This window comes from Mustela nigripes, chromosome 13 (assembly GCF_022355385.1).
Source record: "Mustela nigripes isolate SB6536 chromosome 13, MUSNIG.SB6536, whole genome shotgun sequence".
Taxonomy (NCBI): domain Eukaryota; kingdom Metazoa; phylum Chordata; class Mammalia; order Carnivora; family Mustelidae; genus Mustela; species Mustela nigripes.
Genome location: NC_081569.1, coordinates 63,816,564 through 63,842,958, shown reverse-complemented (window position 1 = coordinate 63,842,958; position 26,395 = coordinate 63,816,564). Strand labels below are relative to the sequence as shown.

The 26,395-nt window shown below is 43.9% G+C and overlaps 1 protein-coding gene across 2 annotated transcripts in view; it reads right to left on the bottom strand.

The window, feature by feature from the left end:
- SQOR (sulfide quinone oxidoreductase) overlaps window positions 1-26,395 on the bottom strand; it is a 51,166-nt gene that overhangs the window by 7,817 nt on the left and 16,954 nt on the right. For both annotated transcript variants that reach the window (XM_059371194.1, XM_059371195.1), the window contains exons 2-7: window positions 21,848-22,098; window positions 18,287-18,457; window positions 11,410-11,463; window positions 9,147-9,341; window positions 6,490-6,699; window positions 274-457 (exon numbers count right to left, since the gene is read on the bottom strand). In XM_059371194.1, coding sequence (XP_059227177.1) covers window positions 274-457; window positions 6,490-6,699; window positions 9,147-9,341; window positions 11,410-11,463; window positions 18,287-18,457; window positions 21,848-22,081 — 1,048 coding nt within the window. In that variant the 5' untranslated portion in view covers window positions 22,082-22,098. The remainder of the gene's footprint in view (window positions 1-273; window positions 458-6,489; window positions 6,700-9,146; window positions 9,342-11,409; window positions 11,464-18,286; window positions 18,458-21,847; window positions 22,099-26,395) is intronic.

Genomic DNA, 26,395 nt, shown 5'->3' with positions numbered 1-26,395 from the left:
TGCCTGGCAAACCACTTCTCGGACCCAAACAAAGGCAGATGAGGTCAGGAGGCTCTTTTTTCCTCATAGGATGCTAAAACTTAGTTCACAGACAACCTGCTTCTGTGTCAGGGTGTTGGGGTAGCTGTGTTAGGGTGGCTGAAGTCATTTCTAGGCCACAGAAGGTTTATTATTAATGAAATGCCATTTGTGCCAAGCTTTGGTTTTTGTGATGACAGTGACTTCAGGGTGACATCATTCTGAAAGAGTAAGAAACCTAGCTCATTCTCTTACCCACTGCGGCTGCGGTCTTTGACGTGGGAAGGTTGGTGCAGTCCCCGATGCCGAAAACATTGGGGTATTTCTTGTGTTGAAGAGTTTCTTTATCAACGTCCACCCAGCCAGCAGCATCAGCCACAGGACTTGTCTTGAGGACATCTGGCGAACTCATGGGTGGTGTTACATGAAGCATTTCATACTACAAAGGAAAACATCCACATGGGTGTTTTTTCCAGTTATTTGTCCAGCCTCAAAAGTTGTCCCCCAACCTCCCTTATCCAGACACTGAACCGTGCACTACCTACTTCACGTTTGCACTAATCCACACCTTCTCCAAGGTCTTAAATGCTCCCAGGCAGCGTCCTGATAAAACAACTAACCATTCTCTTGCCTGATGTGGTCTCCCCATAGACAGCTGACGTGATCCTTCTGGGCAGAAGGGATTGTGAATCAGAAACACCGGAAAGAACCTCACTAACCCCAATGTGTCTGTTACTCCTAAAAAAAAGGACGTGGTGGTTCTCAGTTGCTCTCCCTGATCCTTGGCTGTCTACTTGCAAAGTCTGGTACTTCGGTTTTATTTTGCAAAAAAGGTGCTCAGAGTCCCCAAAACCTGTAAAAACTGTGTGCAGAGCTGGTAAGGGAACACCCTTCCCAAATACCGGTGGACTTCCAAAATCTATGAAGAAAACCAACAGAATGCCAATTTAAGGTGAAATAAAGGGTGGTGAGAATATTCACTAGCATTTTGGAGGAGAGAGGAATCTGATTCAGTGAAGGGTTTACTGAACAGTGTAGGGGACAGGGTGGATTTTTTCCCCCCCTAAAAAAAATCCTATGTCAACCACACCCTTGGCAGCACTGCTCTAACCCACCATGATCAATTCGGATGGCTCATTTAATTTTTTAAATTTATGTAATACCTTTTTGTTTATATAACATTTCTGTAGTTTATCCTTTTCAGTCTTTTTATTATTATTATGTATAAACTCTAGTGATTTCAACCTGATTTAAGAGTCCCAAAACAGGGACGCCTGGGTGGCTCAGTTGGTTGGACAACTGCCTTCGGTTCAGGTCATGATCCTGGAGTCCCGGAATCGAGTCCCGCATCGGGCTCCCAGCTCCGTGGGGAGTCTGCTTCTCTCTCTGACCTTCTCCTCATTCATGCTCTCTCTCACTGTCTCTCTCTCAAGTAAATAAATAAAATCTTTAAAAAAAAAAAAAAAAAAGAGTCCCAAAACATTTCATTAAGGTGCAAACTTTAGCCTCTTAAGACAATCCCAGCTTTGTGACAGTCCATAGGTCCTGGCTTCCGTAAGGAGGTCCATGCCCTCGTTGGTGGGACAATCATGGCAATCATGGACAGCAATCACGGACAGCAGAAGGAGTTAAGGAGGTGGCTTGTCTTTATTCCCACTCTCAGCCGGTTAGAAGTGTAATTAGCCCTAAGGCAGGACAGTGCTGTAAATGGCCAGTACTCCTTTCCAAGGGGATCTTGGGTAGTTCTTTATTGGCACAGGCCCCTGAGCCTGCGTCTCCTAATGACCATGGAAACCGAGCACATGACTGCAAGATAATGTATGAAATGGGCCACAGCCATCATCCACCAAATTACTAAGGCTGGGTCTGTTTTTCTATAATTAACCAAAACTACTTTTTCTTTCTTTTTTTTTTTTTAGCTGAGGGAGAAATCTTACCAGAGTCATCTCAATCCACTGGCATCAATGTGCTTAAATTTCACAAGTACACATGAATTCCATACATCTTTGCTAGAAGGAAAGTTAAATGTTTCCATATAATCATAAAGGCATGAAGTTTTAATTGAACTAAAATCCTACAAAAGATATACTAAGGTCTGCTTTACAGATGTATTGAAAATTAACATAGGCATTTAGCCGTAGCTTGTCCTTCATACGTTATTTCCACAAACCGTGTATAATGAAGAACTTGGTTCTCCTTCATCACCAGAAAATAATCTATTCCAAATAGCGGTTTTGAAATTTTCATGTTGAGAAGCAGCATTTGGGAGGCTTGTGGGAAATGCAGGTTCCTGGGGCCCACCACCCCCAGAGCCCAGTGCAGCGGGTCTGGGTGAGGCCCAGGACTCCACACTCTAACAAAATCTCAAACAAAAATAGAGATTCTGACACACAAAACCTGTAGGTCTTAGAAGCTCTGGCCTGAAGGAACAGGTTTGTTTACAATGAAAAACAGGGGGCGCCTGGGTGGCTCAGTCCTTAAACGTCTGCCTTCACTCCACAGAGCCCCACGTGGAGCCCTGCACTGGACTCCCTGCTCAGCAGGAAGCCTGCTTCTCCTTTTGCCTGCTTGTGCTCACTCTCTCTCTCTGACAAATAATAAAATCTTAAAAAAAAAAAAAATGAAAAACAGAATGTCATTATATGGACAAGCCATTTCACCTTCCATTTGCTTATCTATAAAGAAATACATTATCACTGACCATTGAACAATTTAGGCTATAGGCTTTCTTTTTCTTTTCTTTTCTTTTTTTTTTTAATTCTTTACAGTGGTGATTCTCAATCCTGCCTGTACACGAGAATTATCAGAGGAAATTTTGAAACTCCCAATCATCATTTCACACCCCCCAAACTAATTAATTAAAATCTGTGGGGGTTAGACTTAGCCATCAGAACATTTAAAAGCTCCCCAAGTAATTTCCATGTGCAGTCAGGGCTGGGAGCACTACTTCAACACCTTTTAGCAAATTTTTTGAAATCCCTTGGGTTTGGAAAGAAAATCTGACCTGAAATCCTATCACTCAAAGGGGACCAAATATCCTTCTTCTTTATAAACCCTTTAGAAGAATAACCATTTAGGGGTGCCTGGGTGGCTCAGTGGGCTAAAGCCTCTGCCTTCGGCTCAGGTTATGATCCCAGGGTCCTGGGACTAAGCCCAGCATTGGGCTCTCTGCTCAGCACGGAGCCAGCAGAGCCTCTCTCTTCCTGCTGCTCTGCCTACTTGTGATCTCTGTCTGTCAAATAAGTAAATAAAATCTTAAAAAGAAAAAAAAAGAAGAAGAAGAAGAAGAACCATTTATTTATCCAAGTTCTCATCCACAACTTCAACTATCAAGAGCACAGCTGAGAACTGGAGTAAAAACCACCGAATAACAAAATTAAGTTCATGCACTCAAAGGCATACACTTTGCTCATATAACTATGCTGGGGGCCCTGACTTGTAGCCCATTCACTTTACTTTACAAAGAATTGAACAAGTTTGGCTATCTCATTTGCCAGTCAATAAAGAATAAGCAGCAGCAGCTTAGATGAGCGGAAGCTGGAGGGACCTTCTGAAGTCACTTAAAACTGCCTGACAGCCAGGAAAAAAGAAAACTGAAAAGCTAAAAAAAGGCACATATAAAATCAAATAACAGAGTTGTCTGAGACCCTTTTGGAGGTGATAACTAGCTCCAGTAGGCCCTAGGAGCATAACTATATAAAAAGCTATTCAAAGGGGCGCCTGGGTGGCCAAGTTCGTTAAGCGACTGCCTTTGGCTCAGCTCATGATCCTGGAGTCCCGGGATCAGTCCCACATCGGGCTCCCTGCTCAGCAAGGAGTCTGCTTCTCCTGCTGACCTCTCTCTTCTCATGCTCTGTCTCTCTCATTCTCTCTCTCTTCCTCTCAAATAAATAAATAAAATCTTTAAAAAAAAAAAAAAAAGCTACTCAAAATTAGGACCGTGAGCTGTAGCAAGCAGGTATCAGATGAGCCTGGGACATCCTGTGACACCAGAAAGCAAGAAAATGCTCAAAAATATGGCAGCAACAAGTCACAAGGCCATCGCCATCTTGAAAGGGCTCCTACTGACCAAATCTGGACAATGTGAGCACCAAAATAATTATGGACAGTAAGGAATTATAAACCATTGGGGGTTAAAACAAAATTCATGAGTTCATACCAATAACTAATGAATTAAGAGAGAAGGGAGGGCTTTTGCAGACAGAATGCTAACAGCCTACTGTTAAAGGTAGAGAAAATGCTTAATTGGAAAAAAACACCATTTTCCAACTGCCATAGTAAAGACTGGATTAGGCAAAAATGATCAGTGGATGGTAAATCCAGTGGGAAACTTAATGAGGAGGGAGTACAATGTTTGCTTGACCTTAAGGTGTTTCCTCACAACCTTTTTTTTAAGATTTTATTTATTTTTTTTGACAGAGATCAAAAGCAGGCAGAGAGGCAGGCAGAGAGTGAGGAGGAAGCAGGCTCCCCGCTGAGCAGGGAGCCCGATGCAGGGCTCGATCCCAGGACCCCAAGACCATGACCTGAGCTGAAGGCAGAGGCTTATTAACCCACTGAGCCACCCTCCCCACAAACTTCTTATTAGTAGCAAGAGGGGAAAATGAATAATAGTTAAACAGTAGAGAAATTGGGCCATCTCTTGACTGTTGATCCAAATGAATATCATCAATGAGGGGCATTTGACCACTGTGTGCTCTCAAACGTGATACCCTAAAAAGACAGGACATCACTTATACAGTACACTTCAGTCTAAAATGCACAGCCAGAAACTGATCACAAGAAAACATAAGCAAACCCAAAATGAGGAGCACTCTATTAAAAAATGAAGCAGTGTGAGGTGGTCTGTATTATTCCAAAATATCAACCAAGGAAGGCCATAGAAATGTTCCAGATCAAAGGATGCTCAAGAGACATCCCAATTATAGACAATACCTGCCTGTGGACTGGGTTCTGCCCTGGAGGGAGAAAAACACTATAAATGCTACTAGGCCAATCAACAAAACCGAATATAAACAACAGACTAAAATATTGTGCCCATGCTAAGTTACCTGAATTGGTAACTGTACTGTGGTTATGTAAAAGAATAGGGCTCTCTTAAAAGATTTACAGTAAAGTATTTAGGTAAAGGGCCATGCTATATGAAGTATATAATTCACCTTTAGAGGCTTTGAAAATATATTATATTATATTATATTATATTATATTATATATTATATTAGGAGAGAGAGAGAGGTCAAATGATAAAGCCAATAGGGCAAAACCCAATAATAAATGAATCTAGGTAAAGGCTATGCAGCACACAGTTTTCTTTGTCCTGGTTTTATGTTTGTAGCTTCTCTGAGTTTAAGATTATTTGCAAATAAAAGTTTAAAATTGGACGCCTGGGTGGCTCAGTGGGTTAAGCCACTGCCTTCGGCTCAGGTCATGATCTCAGGGTCCTGGGATCGAGTCCCGCATCGGGCTCTCTACTCAGCAGGGAGCCTGTTTCCTCCTCTCTCTCTCTACTTGTGATCTCTCTCTGTCAAATAAATAAATAAAGTCTTTAAAAAAAAAAAAGTTTAAAATTATGACCTTGAGTCATCAGTAACATTTTAAATGAGAGTCAATACACACCACTTAAGAAAGGAAAGATATGTGCAATACATTTTAGAACAAGCCTGCACTAAAAAGCTTAAAATGTGAAGTTTTGATGTTTAGAAGATTCGTCGTTGACTCACTTCAAAATTCCTTTTTTTAATGGAACCCTTCATTCCTCTAAAGCTGCAGAATGAATAAAATGTCACTGTGAGCCATTTTCTCATTGCTAATGGCTCTTGCCAGCGTGCTGTAAACAAGTGATTCTCCCATGGATGCTTCTCCAGATGCCTTTACATCCTGCTCTTCAGCCTCATACACGTCTGCAGAAGGACCATTCCCTCTACACGGAAGAAGGAACACGCACACGGAATCCAAGCCCATACACAGAGGCTCCATCTTCCCACATCAGGGCATGGCTCTGCAAGATCCTGCAAGGATTCTGAAGCGCCTCCTCTTGTGCACAGGTGAAAGATGTTTAAAGACACCCCCATCCGTCGTGAACAACCCACAGGCAGGGCTGTTTCTCCGTAAAACAAGACAATCACCAAATCCTCCATTGAAGGAAGCCCTTCCTGAACTCTAGGCAAGACCTGAAGTCATCAAATATTTTTGGCTACTTCAAGTGACTCAGGGGAAGAAGAATGGAGATACAAAACAGGATCAAAAGGCACCTGATACCAGTAGGTAAATGCTCCTCAGCTCCCAGGGACACCACCTCTTGCCCCTTTCTCCTTCCGGTCTATTCTGGTCCACCTCCTCCCCTCCGCTGCCCTGGTGCGCTCATTATAACCAGCCTCCCCCAGCACAAGGATGGCAACTGGGAGGTGGGAGGCATGATGTTGCCAGCATCCAGAGGTGCGTGGGGCTGGCAAGCTTCACTCCCCCACTCACTGAGATCACTTGGGTCTCTCCAGGTTTGTCCAGATTCTCAAAAACAGCCTCCTGTCTATCAGCTCGGACTTCGATGAGGTTTTGCTTATAGTTAACGGTGAGGTTCCTCTCCTGGATGATCTCCTGCAGGGCAGCTGCATACTTCTTAACCCCAAAAATGGTTCCAAGAGAAGTGTTGAAAATGATATTGGCCTTGGATCGCTTCCCTGTCTGGAAAAAATGGAAAGAACAGAAACAACCAACATCAAAGCATTACTCCAGCCACCTTTTTTTTTTTTTTTTTTTTTTTAAGCCTAGACAAGAGGGGTGCCTGGGTGGCTCAGTTGGTTAAAGCCTCTGCCTTCAGCTCAGGTCATGATCTCAAGGTCCTGGGATCGAGCCCCGCAATGGGTTCTCTGCTCAGCGGGGAGCTTGCTTCCCCTTCCCTCTCTGCCTACTGGTGATCTCTGTCGAATAAATAAGTAAAAAATCTTAAAAAACAAAACAAACAAAAAAAACACCTAGACAAGAATTAAAAGAATTAAAACCCTCAGAAGAGAGCTCACAGCTTGCTCCATCACTATACACTGGTGGGGCAAGGTGTGAACCAATTCACTATCTCCTTATTTTCTGTCAGTGACATAGGAACTAAGTGCATATTTGAGTCAAGGGTGCCATCCATGTGAAGGCCAGAGATGAAGTCAAGTCCAGGGAAAGACAAGCTGAATTGTTTATTGATATACTCATTTGGTCATCCACTCAGTCAGTATTTAATGAGGTCCTAGAGGTGGCTGGTACTGTTCTAGGTGCTGCGGGAACAGCAGTGACCAAAGTTCCCATCCCATTGGCTCATATATGCTTGTATTGTTCATATGTTTCAGAGGCTGGTATTTTCCCAAATGCCTAAGATCTCACAGGGCCTGAAAGAGAAACTTCCTCTTGGCCATCTAAGCCTCTATAGAAAAGAGTTTGCAAAGAGAAGTCCAGGTGGGAAGAAGCAGCTAGTCTCTCTTTTTCTTTGTTCAGCTCCTTTTGGGATTTGTTCATCTGGAGCACACTATTTGCTTGTCTGTTCATCTGGAGAGAAAGAAAGAGGTTGGGGAGGCGCAGGGGAGAGAGAGAAAGAGAATCTCAACCAGACTCCACGCCAAACACAGAGTCCGATGTGAAGCTCAACACTGGGCTTGATCTCATGACCCTGAGATTATGACCCTGCAATCATGACCTGAGCCAAAAATCAAGAGTCAGATGCCTAATGGACTAAGCCACCCAGGTGCCCCTGGATCACACTATTGGAAAGAAGTTAGGTGGGTAGAAACCTCAAAAGCCTGTGCCATCCAGTAATTCTCATGACCCAGAATGACATTTCTTAGAAACAGAAACAATGACTCGAACTGTTCCTTAATTCCCCGGGGTGGCTGGCACGGGTTTGCATAACTCAGGTGAAGGCTTCCCAGGGTGGGTTCCAAGCATTGCATTCAGAGGGCTCTTCTGTCCCAGCTACCTCTCCCCTTCTCTCACCTGCCCCTTTACAGAACCACAGGCTGCTCTGAATCCTGCCATTGCCTCAGGTCAAACTACACTGCAATAAACCAAATGTGACAACCCACACCTCGGTAGGAGGCCAAGAGCCGCTTCCTGCTGCTTCGGGCCAGATGGACTCAAGCTGCCGACATGCTGGAGGCATGTGGAGTGTCCCCACCCAAAGAACTCTTTCCACCCAAGTCTGAAGTTCTAGGTCAACACTTTTTTTTTTTTGCCTTTAGAATTGGCATTTTGCCTACTGTGTTTTCTAAGATGTTTATCAAGAGCCAAAAAATATTCATAACTTTGAACTTGAGTGAGAGCAATGGAGGATACTTTTTTTTTTAAAGATTTATTTATTTATTTATTTGACAGAGAGACAGAGAGAGAGCACAAGTAGGCAGAGCAGCGGGCAGAGGGAGAGGGAGAAGCAGGTTCTCCACTAAGCAGGGAGCCCAATGCAGGGCTCCATCCCAGGGTCCTGGGATCATGACCTGAGCCGAAAGGCAGCCACTTAACCAACTGAGCTACACAGGCGCCCTGAGGATATTGTTATGTGAACAACCAATTATTCAGGTACATGGAAAAATTTAAACAATCTCTAATGTATCTCCCCAGTAGATGTCTATATAGACATTAAAATTATGTTACAAAGATTATTTAATAACAAGTAGTGCATCAAAATTTGTATGGCATGATTAAAAGCATGTTAAAAAAAAAAAAAATTGGGGCACCTGGGTAGCTCAGTCACTTAAGGCTCCAACTCTTGATCTCAGAGTCCTGAGATCAAGCCCTTCATTGGGCTCAGCTCTGGGCATGTATCCTGCTTAAGATTCTCTCTCTTTCCCTCTCCATCTGCACCCCCCATGCTTGCGTGCATGCTCTCTCTTTCTCTCTCTCTCTCTTAAAAAAGGAATGTATAGGGAAAAAATAGAAGGACATGTCAAATTGATAACAGCAGCTATATTAAAGTAATTGGATTATAGTGACTCCCTTTTTTCTACTTTATAAACTCCCAATTATATAATTTGGTGGATACATAATAAAAATTTATAAATAAAAAAGATATTTTGACATGGATAAAATGGAATTCTGGCATTACTGGATCAGCACCGCCTGCCCTCAGTGTCTCTATCCCTGGGGAGGAAGCGTACCTTCTGGAAATAGGCTTCTGACAAATACATGATCTTCTGGGGCGCTCCAGCACATTTTACAGGGGTATTTGGGAAGGTAAAGATGGCATTGCCTTCCTTGAAGTCCTGCAGAGCTTTCCACGTCTTCTCCACCGTCTTCACTGAATAATTGGACCCTATTTTGGGATGGTCAAAACCTTCAGGTAAGCCTTTGATCTGCAAGAAAGCACACAAAACAATTATTTCTTAACAAAACTGCAAATTCACAGGTATAAATTTTCTAAGTGCAAAACTCTTTTTTAGCGCCTTCGTTCTCTGCCATTTCAATAACCAATATTTCAGTGCAATCGTGAGGCCCTAGGATTCACACACACTGGAGTAGGCAAGAGGGCGAGGGACCTGCTAAGATCAGGACTGTGGTGCCTGGAGTCAGGAGCCAAACCACAGAATGGACTCGGCCCACGGGAAGGCCTTTGCCTTGCTGGCCTTGGGAGTGTGGTTTGAACGTATCTCTTCCCACCATCAAGGTGAGGACAAGAAGCCAGCCACGCTTCCTTTTTGGAGAATCAGTTGCCTTACTGGGAAGAAGGACAGGCAGAATCAAGGGCCATATTGTCAATAATCACAAACCTAAACTACCCTTTATCAGTTGTACCAACTCTTGGTAAAGGCAGTAAAGGCTGGCCATTAAAAACATGGACTTGGGAACCACACCGATCTGGCTTGAGTCCCGGCTTTTCCACTTACAAGTGTTATGACCCTGGGTAAATATCAAATATCCCTAAGCCAGTGGGTCTCAAGGGCAGTTCCTGGGAACTTGCTAGGAATGCAAATGATCAGTCCCCACCCAGACCTACTAATTCAGAAACTCAGGGGCAAGCCCAGAACTCTGTCTGGCTCTCTGGTTGGTTCTAATGTACACCGAGTTTATGTTCATCATCTGTAAAATGGGTGTAAAAGTAACTGCTCCAGAGGGCTGTTGGCAGAAGGATATGAGACCACACACAGAAAGTGCTTAGAAAAATGGCACCCACGCGGTAAGTGCCCCACAAAGTGTCTGTGTTCCTGCCAGTGAGATTAACTGGACATTTGACTTGGCTGCTAGAAGGTTCATAGAGTGCTGTGAAGATGGCTGAATATCGAGCACCAGTACTTCCAGCAAGAGCACAGAGAACCATCAAAAATCAGTGATGAGGGTGGGTTGGTCCTTCAGAACCTCCCAGGCTGTTCTCCAGACTGTAGGGCAACCACGCGACACGCACCCCTTAGCTGTCAAGGAAACAGTGCTAGGATCTCCTCCACGAGGCTCAGTGTGAAAAGCGGCTATTCCTCCGATTATTGACCATTATTATCTCCTGCTACAGTTTAAGTAGTTGTAATAGCAGCAGTTTCAATAGCAATAATTCTCACTATTATTATTTTTATAGAATCTCCTCATATTTTAATGCTTCTGAAGTCTCAGCCCATGCTAACAGTGGATAGTTGTTCACTGCAGGCCTCTGGGGCAGATGGGGAAATCATCCTGGATCCTAGACACAGATGAGGGAACTGAAGAAGAGCGAGGTTGAGAGACCCACACAGAACCAGACGCCGAGACTCTGGACCACTGCCTCAGGGTCCCCTCTTGTGCCCTCCATCTCTCCCGGTTCCTAAAGCAAAATGCACTATCCAAGGGATAAACAAACAGCTGATCTCGTATCTCCTTCATTACTTGTCTCTAGTTTGAAGAGGTTGTTGTTAAGGAAAAAGGTGCCAGAAAGCGGTAACCAAGTTCGTTTTAGAAGACTGGTCACAAAGGGCACTTTATGACCCCTCATCCAAGTCAAGTTGCTTCCCCAGGAACTCTGGAGCAGAGGAGATAGGGACAGTCAGAGAAAGAGAGGCAATCTGATCCCCCCTTTGGCTGACCAGGCCAGGGAGCAGGACATCATGGTGCAGACACCCCGTGGAACTGAAGGGAGAAAGAGGCAACTCAGTTCTACACAGCAAGGGGGTTTTCTTGTGAGTCTGGAAAAGCCTGCTGTTTTACAAGAATTGCCATTAGGGTATGATGCTAAGCTTGGATTAAAGCTTAAAGCTAAAACATATATCATCATGGTTGACATTGTTGACAAAATCTTAAAGATTTTTTTAAAAAACCATAAAAAGACTGCTGCAAAAAGAAAAGCTAAAAGAGGATCCCTTAGCACCCTTTCCTGCCAAAATGAATACAAAGCAACTAAATGCAGCATTTGAACTTGGCATAAGGAGGCCAGTGCAACATAGAAGTAGTTTAAAATCGTACCTTCTCATAGTCCAGCTGAATCCCAAGAGCAATAATAAGGTATTTGTAGGAAATCTGCAACACAAAACAATGGCATTTTAGACCAGGATCCCAGAAGTGGCAGCCGGAGGGGTAACTCAGCCCCAGCCCCATGCCTCCATTTTCTACTGAGGATGCCTTGGGGCTGTGGGTGATGGGCAGGGCACAGGCAGGGAGTCACGCTCCTATCTGCCATCATGTCTGCCAGTCTGTTTCTCACACCTCAGTGCTTCTTTCTCACACCTCAGTGCTTCACAAGCATTGAATAGCCTGCCTGGCCCCCAGAGGGCTTGAGACTCCTTGTTTTTACACAGTGAAGAGGGATACAAAGAAGCAGACTGTTTGTGTGGTGCTTCTGTTAACACCTCCTCCCGCTGAGGCTGAGGCGCTGAGGAGTGAGAGAAGCACTTCCTAATCTTAAAAGACAATCAGTTTTAAAATGTGTGGAGTCAACTGTGAATCCCCAGCAAATCTGACCTGCCATATGGATCGGATCGATTTTGTAAGTGAGAAACTGCTATTTTGAGGGTCATGGAAAAGGATGTGATTTAAAATCCCCTCTTTAAATATGGGTATTGTGGGGCATCTGGGTGGCTCAGTCGGTTAAGCACCTGCCTTCAGCTCAGGTCATGATCCTGGGGTCCTGGGATCGAGTCCCACGTTGAGCTCCCTGCTCAGCGGAGAGTCTCCTTCTCCCTCTCCCACTTCCTGCCACCCCCCACCATGCTTGCGCACAAGCTCTCTCCCTGTCAGATAAATAAATAAAATCCTTTAAATAAATAAATAAAACATTTAATTAATTAATTAATATATTGTGATCACCCATGCCAAAGGCAAAAGTTTCCATAAGTATCATGACGGGAGATGTGGGTTTAAGATCAAAGGGAAGAAAGTTGAGGCCAGAAAGTATAAGCAAGAGAGATGTAAAGAAACAGGACTTGCCTAGAAAACTGGAGGTGGAGAAGGATCGTGATGCAAGTCAGGAGCCCAGCAAAGCTGTTGTAATGAATTGGGTTGGTAATGAATTGGTAACGAAATGGGTTGTAATGAATTCCTGTACTCAAAAGGAAAAGCAGAGCAGCAAGATGGGTAGGTCACAGTTGAAGAGAGAGGACTCTAAGACCTGAGAGTGCTCAGCTCAGGCTGAGAAACCAAGGACAGCAAGTTTCTGCAGAGGTCCTTCCCTGGGATCCAGGAGGCTCAGCTCCAAGGTCACCTCCACAGTGAGGCCTCCCAACGATTCAATTGCCCTCCCCGCTGGCCCCTTCTGGGAGCTTCCTTAGTGTATATGATGCTTTATAGAACTGGTTGCATTATATAGGAATAATATCTTCCCTCACTACACTGAGTACCCCAGACAATAAAGGTTATGTCTGTCTTATTCAATATTCCTGAAATTAAAGTGAGGAACTCAGTCATGTTTCTTGGATGGACGGATGATTTCAGTTGTTTGTGAAATATGTAATTTATCAAAGCACACAATAATATACACATCTTCCTCTGTGTGATGTGCCTATCCATAGAGCGCTGTACCCTGAAAATTCCTTGTTCCATAGCAGTGTACCAGGCCCATTAACTACCTGACTGAGCTATGCTGAGTTTTCAAGGTCAGTGAGGCCAGATGGGACATGGGATCTAGTGGGTGATGATCTATAGGCAAAACATGAACACGGTCAACAAGAAAAATCTTTGGTTTGTATGCGCCCTGATTGTTTAATTACAGTATAATATTGATTATTTTTAAGGACTGGTAACAGACAAGCTTAATATTATGGAAAGAAAATCATTAAGGGAGAATAAACCCTAAGAGAGCAAAGAACAAAAAGAAAGCCTTAAGCCTTCTAAGTTTCCAGGCCAGATGATTTAAATTCTAAGGAACTGCAAAAACTTGTAGACAAGACTTTTGAGCAATTATAGGCAACAGTGCAGACATTGCCAGAAGGCTCAATACGGGCACCTATTCTCATCTTCTACAGGAGGTGGGGGCAGTAAACTCTGATACTAACAATCTCATAAACGGGATTTTCTCCATGGTGAAATTCCAGACTCATCTACCAAATAAATGTCTCCTGGTGATTTGGAAAAAGAACACCAAATAGGTTCACAGACTGCAAACTGCTTTCAGTCAGTCAGGGGTTAAGAACTAGGTCAGCACACAGTGGATACCTAATAAGTATTTCCTTTTTCTTTTTTTTCTCCTGTGTTCTTTAAAAAATAGTAAGAGTAACATCTCTTGAGCATTCACTCTGCAGGAGACTGTTCTGAGTCTTTCGCATGTTTTAATTTGTTTAGTCTTCAAAACAACTCAATGAGGTAGGTGGTATTATAACCATTTTTTTTTTTTAGATTTTATTTATTCATTTTAGAGAGAGAGAGCGAGGAGGAGCAGAAGGAGAGGGACAAGCAGGCTCTGCACTTAGCGCAGAGTCCAGTGCAGGGCTCGATCTCACGACCCTGAGATCATGATCTGAGTCGAAATCAAGAGTCAGATGCTTAAGCAACTGAGCCACCCAGGCACTCCTTATTAGTCCCATTTTATACAGGTAAAGAAACTGAGACACAATTTGCTCACATATATTTACTGAGCATCTCCTATGTGACATACTGTGCTAGGTCCTGGACATACAACATTGAACCAGAAAGATACTGTTCCCACCCCTCCAAGAACTCAGTCTAGTGGGTGAGATAGGGATTATCAGATAATCATAGAAATAACTACTACATCACAGAATGCTGTGATAGCAGGTCAAGGGGGAATCTGACCTAGTCAAGTAGGTCAGGAAAAGCTTTCCTGAAGGGGTATATCTAAGGTAGAGATGAGTAGGAGTTAGCTAGGAAAAGAGATTAAACTCAGCATGTGCAAATGGCCTGGGGAAGAAGGAACCCGAGGCTTCTGAGGAAATGAGAGGGAAATGTGCTGGTGCAGAAACTATGAGAGAGAGAAAGGAACCAGAACCAGGTTAGGTCTGGAGAAGGACAAGGGCCAGTCCACACAGCCTACAGGACACATTCCGGACAAGCAGACCCCTGCATCAGGGAAGAGTCAGAGACATACTGCGTCTGAATGTCAGCAAAGACTTCAACTCAGTCTTGAAGAAATACTAATGTATAAACTAATAATGGAATATTTTGGTAAAATGTTAGCAAAACATATTTATTAAACAATGTTGATTAATTTTTGCAAGCTAGAAAAAGCTCTCTAGGGACATGTTATCAAATTAAAACCTTGAACTTAAAGAGCTTGAGAACCTTGAGAATCAAGAGCCAAGCCATCATGGATAATGGCTAGGAAAAAAAAATACTAACTGGATGACAGAATTGTAAATCCACAAGATCCAGGCAAGTTGGGAAGATCAATAAAACCAACAAGATGACATCCCCCATGAGTTGTTATATGCAGATTTCTGAGATCTGGCAATAGGAGACTTTTGCTTAATAAAACCTTGGAAGAAAGTCCTGCCAGTTTACACCAACTTCTTCTCTAACCCTAAAACAAGACATTGCAACTTTCCTAACAGTCTGAGCATAAGTAAAGTCTAAGTAAGGTCAGAAGTGAGAACACCTACCAGTGCCTCTCTTTCTCAAGAGATGATATAATTTTATGATTCTTGAGATGCGCATGAATCGAACCACAGAGGGCTCTAAGCTCTATGTGGAATGTGAAGGGGTCTAATCAAGGAGGCAAGCACTGCTATACCAGGTGATGTACGTGGTCAGAGACAGGTATCCTGGACCCAAAGGAAAGGAGCCCTGAACCTCAGCCTTCTGTTTAATACTGTCTGATCTCCTGGAGATTCTGGAGAAAATAAGTCCATCAACAGGGAGACATCATTTGTAAGTTTTATATATATATATATATATATATTTATATAAAACATTTATATATATATCAATCTTATATATATCCTCATCTATTATATAGATTCTAATCCATTACATATATCCATATATTAGATACAGATGGAGAAAGCGTGACCTGACACTGGGTCATGTGGGAAAAAAAAAAACAGAAGTCTAAAGTGACCTTAAGCCAAGCATGAATCAGCACTGTGCTAATGGTTGGTAAAAAGGCAAATGCTAATTTAGGCTATATCCAGTTGTGAGAAAGAAGAGTGTCACTCTGTTCTGGGCTGTTCTGTAAACCTGCCTCCTCTTCTGGGCGACCTCTTTCATGGGGCACTGATATCCACAGATGATGTCCACAGCAGGGCAGAGACAATGGCGAGGGCCGTGGAGACGCGGCTGGAGGACAGGAGAAAGTGCTGAGCAAAGTAGGGTCAGGGCACAAATCTACCTGAAGACTAGATGTACCCAGACAAGAAGAGCCACCCTCAAACAGTTGAAGAATTCCTCCACAGAAACTGAATGATACTCTTGGCCACCCTACATACAGGACAAAGCAAGGAACAAGAAAGGCATTAAGCCCCAAAACGCCCTGGGGGCCCAAGAGAATATGAAAGAGGCTACAGAAAGGGTGGGTTCTGGCTCTGCTGAGGCAGAACTTTCATGTGACCCGTCTGTTAAAAAATGGAGACTGATCGCTTGTTGTCAGAGAACTCCTGGACATGTCAATACCAACCCATTTTAAATCCAATCCCTCCCCACAAATGGCCCACTTCCAAATACTGTGCTCTACTTCTTTTCATTAATACTCATTACCTTCTAACACACTGTATCATTTACTTATTATGTCTACTGGTTATTGTATGCCCTCCCCTGCTTAAAATTAAAACCAGGAAAGTGGGGGGCCTAGGTGGCTCAGTGGGTTAAAGCCTCTGCCTTGGGCTCGGGCCCTGATCCCAAGGTCCTGGGATCGAGCCCCGCATCGGGCTCTCTGCTCAGTGGGGAGCCTGTTTCCTCCTCTCTCTCTGCCTGCTTCTCTGCCTACTTGTGATCTCTGTCTGTCAAATAAATAAATAAAATCTTTTAAAAAATAAATAAATAAAACCAGGAAAGTAAGGATGTTTGTTCTTGTTCACTCATGTATGTCTAAAACTGTATTGTTGATAGAAGACACTTAATAGGGCACTGGGCCGGCTCTATCAGACCAGAGCATGCAACTCTTGATTTCTGAGTCATGAGTTTGACCCACATTGGGCATAGAGCTTACTTTAAAAAAAAAAAAAAAATTTTTTTTTTTTTTTTTTTTTGAGAGAGAGGGAGCATGCATTGTTGGGGGTGGCCAGCAGAGGGAGAGAGAATCTCAAGCAGGCTCCACACTCAGCTCAGAGCCCAACCTGGGGCTTGATCTCACAACCCTAAGATCATAACCTGAGCTGAGATCAAGACTAGGAAGCATCCAGGCACCCCTAGAGCTTACTTTAGAAAAGAAAGAAGGAGGGACACCTGGGTGGCTCAATTGGTTAAAGCCTCTGCCTTTGGCTCAGGTCATGATCTCAGGGTCCTGGGATAGAGCCCTGTATCAGGTTCCCTACTCAGCTGGGAGCTTCTTTCTCTCTCCAGTGTTCCCCTGTTTGTTGTGTGCTCTTTCTGTTTCAAATAAATAAATAAAATCTTTCTTTTAAGATTTTATTTTATTTAAGAGACAGACAGTGAGAAGAGAGCACGAGCAGGGAGATGAAGGAGAGGTAGGTTCCAGCTGAGCAGGGAGCCTGATGCGGGGTTCAATCCCAGGACCCTGGCATCATGACCTGAGCCAAAGGCAGATGCTTAACTGACTGAGCCACCCAGGTGTCCCAATACATAAAATCTAGAAAAAGACAGAGAGAGAGAGAGAGAAAGACACACAGACAGATGGGCTGGAGGGGATAAGGAAACCCCAACTCTGCGCACTCTCTCTCTCTCTCAAATAAATAAAATATTTAAAAAAAAAAAAGACTCTCTAAACTCAATGAAATTTAATGCAAAATTTAATCATCTCAGGATCCTGAGATGGAGTCCCAAGTGGACTCCACACTCAGTAGGGAGTCTGCTCAGAACTCTGTCCCTCTTCCTCTGCTGCTCCCCCAGTGTGTGTACGCACATGCGCACATTCTTTCTCTCTCTCTCTCTCAATCTTTTTTTCTTTTAAACTGGTATGTATATGCACTTTCTAGATAAGGCTTTTTATCGGGTGCTCAGAAAGATCCATGACCCCAGGAAGGGTTACAACTCCCTGCAGCCAATGAGTCCCTGTTTAGAGGAAGGGATTGGACTTGGAAACCTTTCAGTTCCCCAACAACTCTCAGATTCTACAGTTCTGTGACAACGCCTACCAGGGTGCTTGGCTCAGGGGCAGACCAGAGGACAGAACCCTGCAGAGGACTTCTGAGTCTGTCACCTCACCATCCTGCTCTCGTCCCTATAGCGGCTTTGATCTCTGGGTTTTAGGAGCAGACTTCTAAGTGGTACTGACACTTCAGAGTCTCAAACTCCAGGAGCAGAAATCTTCCTTAGCCCTTCCTTAGCCCCACACCGTGGGGACTGCCATGGTCCCTTACGACTCCAGCATAGCACCCCTGGCATAACAGGAAAGGTTATTTTCCAAATGTCTTCCTCCTGAGGTCAACTGACAGTGAGAAGCGACTGTTTCAAAAGTAAAAGGAAGGAGGTGCTGCTATTTGAACATATGGTGATAGTATCTGTTGAATAAACACTCAGATGCAAGATACTGTACCAAGCAACCGAGCAACAGTTCCACAAATCCGTGTCTTAGTTGTTCATTTATTCGTCACTTGCTCCTTCCATCTAGCCCACCCTTCACCCACCACACCCCTTCCCACCTCGTGTACTATCAACACACACACACCCATGCACACACATGCATATACGTTGCCCTCCATGTGGCGGTCCTGTTTGCTAATGGCTGTCCATGAACACAAGCCCTGACTAACAAAAGCCAAAGGACCCCAATGCTTACCTCCTTGCCACTGTCTGTGTGGACACAGTTCTTGTCGGGGTTCAGCTCAACCACTCGAGCTTTGATCCATTCTACGCCAGAGGGTATCACACTTGCAGTGGGACGGCCCGATGCGGATAGCTGCTTTGCTCCAGCGCCCACCAGTGTCCAGATTGGCTGGTAGAAATGCCTCTGAGAAAGTATTTGAAGATCAGTTTCGATTTGAGACGAAAAGGGTCATAGAGAAAGGTACATAAGCTAGACTCTCAATTATCCCTCCTACCCCTTGCAGCATCCCATAAAAAAGCCTTAGAAGGTTAGTCTCCCCCGAGCCACCTACTGGCGTCTCCCATTATGTTAAACTCTGAAGGGAGTTTAACCTAACACAAGAATTCTGCCAAGATCATCCCAAAAAAGCCATCAACTATCTTTTGTGACCATTTTATTATTTGTTGCTCAAAGCTGATTTGATGCTTAACATATACATGTTATATTATACACATACACACACACACATATACATGTTATATTATACACACACACACATATTATGGATACATTTATATGCACAGACATAAAGAAAAATTAAGCATGGCAGCCTAAATGTGGTTCCTTAGAACCATCTGGAGACATTGGGAAGTCTGGGAAGTTTACAACCACTTTTGAAGAGTCTCAAAACTTCCTGAACTTCCAATGGCGCTTCCCAAGCCCATGGAGGACTGTAGACACTATTGGCCCTAGGATGTCCTCTCCTTTCTCAGGGTTTTTTTTTTTTTTTTTAAGATTTTATTTATTAAAAAATAAAGATTTTATTTATTTATTTGACACAGAGAGAGAGATCACAGGTAGGCAGAACAACAGGCAGAGATAGAGGGGGAAGCAGGCTCTCTGCTCAAGCAGAGAGCGATGCAGGGCTCAATCCCAGGACCCTGAGATCATGACCTGAGCCAAAGGCAGACGTTTAACCCACTGAGCCATCTGAGACTGGCACCGTCTCAGGAGTTTTATGCCCGAAGATAGTAGGCACCAGATCTTACCCCCGATGCCAAATTTCCACTATTTTTCAAGAGTTATCTAGAGTTATCCACTGTTTTTCTAGATGGTCCTCACTTAAACTAAGCTAGTTTTTTTTGGCTCATGGGCCAAGGGCAGATTGATCTAACCGTTTCTGAGAATCCTGGTGCACTCATGCAGTGGCCGGAGGGATCAGGAACTCTCAACACGGCAAAATGCCTCAAACTGGCTGGACAGAATTGCCAGCCACAGAGATGCTAAAGAGGATACGAAAAATGCCTTTGCAATCTCCATACAGCCAGTAATAGAGGTGCTCAAAGAGAGGAAGGCAGAGGTCTCCAGTAGTGAGAACTCACTAATTTCGAATCCATCTTGAACAGGAAAAGGAATAAAAACACAACCTCAGATTCTGTTTTAGACTACAAACAAGCACTGGCTCCACCAATCGCTAAACCAGACACAGGAGAGAAAGTATCAAAGACCCGAACCCCTCATAGCACCCCTGAATGACTTCTATCCTTCACCTCCTCACGGGGGAGGACAGCCATGACTCCGGCCTCCTGAATTGTGCCCAGTGCCTCAGAGAGCCGTTGTTACCAAGACTAGCCCCAGTGGGACACGTGCCCATGGGTGAGCTACAACACACCACAGGCCCGATGGAGCTCTCAGTCCAGTGTAATTTAAAACACTGGGGCACCTTGGTGGCTCAGTGGGTTAAGCAGCTGCCTTTCGCTCAGGTCATAATCCCAGGGTCCTGGGATCGAGCCCCATGTCTGGCTCCTTGCTCAGCGGGGAGCCTGCTTCTCCCTCTCCCTCTATCCTTCCCTACTGCTCATGCTCTCTATTTCCCTCTCTCTGACAAATAAATAAAAACTTTTAAAAAATTTAATTTTGGGCACCTGAGTGGCTCAGTTGGTTAAAATTTTAATTTAAAAAAATTAAAAATTAAAAATATAGGGGTGCCTGGGTGGATCAGTGGGTTAAGCCTCTGCCTTCGGCTCAGGTCATGATCCCAGGGTCCTAGGATCGAGCCCTGCATCTGGTTCTCTACTCAGCGGGGAGCCTGCTCCCTCCTCTTTCTCTGCTTGCCTCTCAGCCTACTTGTGACCTCTGTCAAATTCAAAAAAAAAAAACAATTTTAAATAAAATAAAATAAAAATTAAAAAAATAAACTGCTGACCCTGAATTAGTCACTTTAAACAGGAAATGGTTGAGAACACACCCTCTCAGATCACAGCCTATCCATCTGAGACTACAGGCACGCCCCGGGACACCTCACAGTGGCTCTGCAGACTTCTTGAAAAGGAATGAGCTTTTCTTGACCTGCCTTCCCCATCAAACAGGCACTGGATCCATTTTGCTTTCCTCCCAAGGACACTGCTCCCAACTCGTGTACACCCAGCTCCTCACAAAACATTAGTCAAACCACCAAATATCTGGAATATTTTTTATGAAGCTACTGGATCATCTTAAAATGTTTTGCATGAAATAGAGCCTTACACACACTTCCCAGCTTCCTGGCACCTCTACCCTTTTCTGCTTTATAATCTGTTTATAATCCCTGGTTCTTCAATTTCTCAATCCCACTAACATCTTTCCCAGAGGCCTCCCTGACTCTCAACTCATCACCTGTTCTCCATACTAGAACAGAGAAAGAAAGTGTAATGGCCACTGATCTCCCTCTGGATACTAGCTTGGAACTGGGAGACCTTTTTGGGTTGAACTGTCTCTCCCCAAAAGATACCAGTACCTGTGAATATGATCTTATTTGGAAATAGGGTTTTCACCGATGCAATCAAGTTAAGATGAGGTCATGCTGCATTACAGTTGGCCCTAAATCCAAGGACTGGTGTCCTTATAAGAAGGTCACTGAAGACATTAGAGACACACAGAAAGAAGGCCATGTGAAGAGAGAGGCAGAGATTGGAGTGATGCCAGCTATAAGTCAAGGAACACCAAAGACTGTCCACAACCACCAAAGCTAGGAGAAAAGTATGGGACAGATTCCCTCTCCTCTCCACAGCCTTCAGAGGGAGCATGACCTTGCTAATACCTTCGCATTAGACTTCTAGCCTCCAGAACTGTGAAAGAATAAATCTACTGGGGCACCTAGGTGGTTCAGTCGTTAGGCATCTGCCTTCGGCTCAGGCCATGATCCCAGGGTCCTGGGATCGAGTCCCACATCGGGCTCCCTGCTTGGCAGGAGGCCTGCTTCTCCCTCTCCCACTTCCCCTGCTTGTGTTCCCTCTCTCACTGTGTTTCTCTCAAATAAATAAATAAAATCTTTAAAAAAAAAAAAAAAAGAATAAATCTACTGTTTTAAGCCACACAGTTTATGATCATTTGTTATGGCAGCCCTAAGAAACTAATACAGAGAACACGAAAGCCTAGAGATCTGTCCTCTCCCATTCTCCCTCTCCCCCCCTTCTCCCAATCCTTTGTACACAGAAGGAGAAGCACTAACATGGGAACAGGACAGCAACAGGGCCTACAGCCATCCACACCCTAGCCTCTAACACGCACACACACCTACACACAGGCACAGGGATTCAAAAAGGGGAGACTTACCTCACTGGGCTCAACAATGGCGACGTTCTCCGCACCCACTCTCCTCTTCATGCGGGCGGCCATACTGATCCCACCGCTGCCCCCACCCAGCACTAGCACTTCATAGTGGTTCTTGGCGGCAAGGCTGGACCTTGTGTGCAGCTGAAGGAGGCTAATCTGCTGAGTGCCCAGCCTGAGGGAGCAGGCAAAGAGCTGGGCTCGAGGGCCAGACGCCACCGCGGCCAGTGGGGTCATCTTCAGGCTGGATCAGGCTAGAAAGGAACAGATAAGGCTAGGAGTAAGGAGGGACCACTATGGGACCAAAGCCTTTTCTTTCAGGGAGGAAGGGGAAGCTGGGAACTGACCAGCTCTAGTTGGTTCCCACCATCTGCTCTCAAGACCATTTTCCCATCTGGCTGTAGTCAAAAGTCTCCTGGGAACATCACTGAGGCTAACGTTGGGCTAAGCTTTCCATTTCTCTCATCCTCCTTTTAGGACACCTCGGACTCTGTCTGAACTAGGTAGGCCTCACCTTTTAAGTTCTAATAATTTGCCTATACTTATCCTTATCCTTCCATAACCCTAGGGCATCCTGTGGTTTATCTGCCTGCCCCCCCCCATTTTTCCTCAGACATACTCTATTTCTTTGACTTTTTAGTCCCTCAAAGATGTGGGAGTCCACAGAGAGATACCTGTATAATTCCTTACCATAAAGCACACCTAAGACCTTGGGGAATTCCTAAGACACCCACCTTCCGCAACTCAGAGTTCAGACCAAGGTAACTGGGGCATTGGCCGCCCTCAGAAGCCTCCTGGCTCTGCTTCCCCGCAGACATGCAATGTAATCACATCACTGACCACACGTCAGCAAAAGCCCTCCACACCCTTGGTAACTTCAACCAGAAGATAAAAAAGCCATAAAAGGAGCCCTGCCTGGTATCGTAAAGTTATGTTTTATATACAGAATCTGCACGTGCTGCTGACCAGTCTTTTATTATGTCCAATTCAATAAACAATCTTCCCTTCACGGTTCCTCCCAGAGACCCACTTCACCGGTTTCTGTGCTGAGCAGTTAGTGCTTTGCCAGAGAGGAAGTAAGGGCCTCTCGGGACCTGGGCCTGGCTTCACCCCATCCACGCAACGGGTCTCACACTTTGCACACCCTCCATTTGCGTAACTTGAAGGGCCCAGACTCAAAATATCACCCTCTTTGTGTATTCCACTGCCCCAGATTTTACCATCAAGTTCCGTCCTTCAGGTTCAACAATGCTCCAGGAACCCTTTACTAAAATGAGGGTACCCGGCTGGGGGATAACACTTCTAGTTGCTAAGGTCATGAACGTCATCATGGGAACACTTCAATTCCATGATTTTTTTCCCTCCAACTAAAGAAGAGGAAGGCTACACGAGGGGATCACACAAAGCCAGGATGGGAAAAGGATGGGAAAGGGATTAAGAAAGGCCCTGAAGGAGGGAGGAATGAACTAGTGGGAAGGACCAGGAGGTGAGAGCTGATTTTGATTAGAATTAACTATTGCAGAGTTTTGGCACACCCAACAACTTCCTCAGTGTCTCTGCTCTGAGGTCCAAAGTGGAGGTGGGGAAGGGGGCGTGGAGGATTTGGGAGCCTACAGTAAGTGGGGCAAGCTCGTACATTGTAGCTCTAAGTTTAAAATCAGTGCAACCCTTCTAGAAAACAACATTTCTCATCTGGTGACGCTGTGTTTCCATTTCTGGGATTCCAAGCTAAGGAAATAACCTCTAACGCTGAAGGAAAAAATCCTTTACGAAGATACTTCTCACCTACTCATTCCTAATATGGTGAACCTTCAGTTAACTGGTTGTGGACTGGCTCTGATTTCATCCTGGTTACAGAAAACCCACAGGCTCCACTCTGGCTGGGGAAAGCTCAGGTCCCAGACTGTTTTAACCATCACTAATTCATGACTGATTCAATTTAATATGGTATGAAGGGGCAGGAATAGCGGTCTGAATGTCAGAACATTGGGGGAAAGGTTAAGTACCGTTATACATGATAATGGGTGATTTTGAGTTCTTCTGCTTTTCTGTTTTATAAAATCTCACCTATATACATAAATTAATGTTACAATAAAATCTTTATTTTGACAAGAAACATGTATGAAGTCTTTTACATTAGCCTTCAATCTCTGAGTTAGATGCCATTATCATCCCCATTTTACAGATGATAAACTTGAGCCAGGGAGCAGTTCAGTGACTTCAAGGTCATACAGCCCATCAGTGGTGGGCTGTGAACTGAATCCAGGCACTTTGGTGCCAGAGCCTCTACTCTAAACCACTGTCCTCTACTATCTGTGTGATATTTATCAACAACAGCAAAACGCTGCCTATGTGATAATGTTAAATGAAAAAAAAAATCCAGATATATTTTCCACCCTTCACCATTCCTTTTTATGGTACTGACACCTAACTATTAATGTTGGGGTATTAACTATAATTCATTTTTCTTCTTCTTTGTACATGCTTTTCTCAAGTTTTTGTTAATGAACTCTAGATTTTACATTTTGAAAATCAATTCTTTTTTAAATGATTTGAGGAAAATCGCCATGTAGGATTTTGCTGTCTCATGGGGAGAGAATTTTTTTTTTAAAGATTTATTTATTTATTTATTTGAGAGAGAGAGAGAAAGAGAGTGCGCGAGCATACCAGTGGTGAGAGGGAGAGGGAGAATCTCAAGCAGACTCCCCACTGAGCATGGAGACTGATGTGGGGCTTGATCCCAAGACCATGAGATCATGACCTGAGCTGAAATCAAGAGTCGGAAGCTTTGGGTGCTTTCGTGGCTCAGCTGGTTAGGCGTCTGCCTCCAGCTCAGGTCACAATCCCCGGGTCCTGGGAGAGAGCCCCACATCTGGCTCCTGCTCCCTGGGGAGTCCACTTCTCCTCCCTCTGCTCCTCCCCTGACTCGTGTACACTCTCTCTCTCTATTAAATAAACAAAATCATTAAAGAAAAAAATAGATTTGAAAACTTAACCAACTGAGCTACCCAGGTGCCCTGGGAAAGAAGTTATTTTATGGTGAACAGATACCTATCACTTCCTGCTTTTTCCCTATTTTTCACAAAATGACAGAATCACCACAAAACTCTTCACTTCCCAGAAAAGGGAAACCATTTTTTCATGATCTTGAGGCTACATCTTAAACCCCACTGGAGAGGGTTAAACAATAATGATCTAGGAGGAGGCCTGGCTAAGTTTCTGGTTTCTAGCTGCTCCAGCTATGGTTATTTAACCTCCTAGTCCCCCTTCCAGCCTAACACACCAAGTTTTTCTCTTGGAAGAGGAAGAGTTTACACAAATATTTCCTTCATTCGGCCAAGATAGCTAGTTCTGTTCTATTTCAGCAGCTACCCATAGCCTGTTTCTGGATTCAGTATTTTTAAACACAAAGTCCTCTCAACTCCAATAGCAACAGTCATCAAACAGAATGTCCTGAGGATTGACTACAATAAAAACTCCTGAAGAAGATGCTGAGAGCTTCTGAGTTCATGACACATGCTAGGAGGGGGAAGCGCTCCCCAACCCCCATACATATGCTCTCGTCAATGTGGCTATTTCCGAGTTGTAATAAACTTTAAGTATGTTGTAATAAAATGGTAAGTTTATAACTGGCAAAATTTAAGTTGTAATACTGGTAAGCATGAGTAGTGTTTTCTGTGTGTCATTCTAGTGAATTGCCAAACCTAAAGGGGGATCATGGGAACCCCCAAATATGTAGTCAGCTAGGTAAAAGTGTGGGTAACCTGGGACCACATTTACAGATGATATCTGAAGTGGGGGCAGCCTTGTGGGACTGATCCCTTAACCTGATGTAATTCCAAGAGTTACCACCAGAATTTAATTGTTGGGACACCCACTTGGTGTCAGAGAACTGGCTAATGTTGGAAAAACCATACATTTGGTGTTAGAATATTAGAAGTGGTGTCAGAAAATATCATGTAGGAACCAATAAGAAGTTCTGACATTATCTAAACCAAGTCTATAGCAACAACCAAAAAAAGAAAAAAAAAAAAAAACACAACAATGAAAGGAAGCAGCAGTCACACAACCTTAACCAGAAGGCAAACAGAAAAGAAAGACCAAACTTGACCCTGAAGCCAGCAGAAAAGAAACAGAATATTTCTGCCAACCAAATAACGAGGAAGCATAAATCTAATATGACTTCTTAGTCTCTCAAGAAGATTATCTAAAACATATTTACTTATTCAGTTAAGAAATAAGAACTACCCACACAAAACAGACAATCATATAAAAAAATGGGCAGAAGATATGAACAGACACTTCTCCAATGAAGACATACAAATGGCTATCAGACACATGAAAAAATGTTCATCATCACTAGCCATAAGAGAGATTCAAATTAAAACCACATTGAGATACCACCTTATACCAGTTAGAATGGCCAAAATTAACAAGACAGGAAACAACATGTGCTGGAGAGGATGTAGAGAAAGGAGAATCCTCCTACACTGTTGGTGGGAATATAAGTTGGTGCAGCCATTTTGGAGAACAGTGTGGAGATTCCACAAG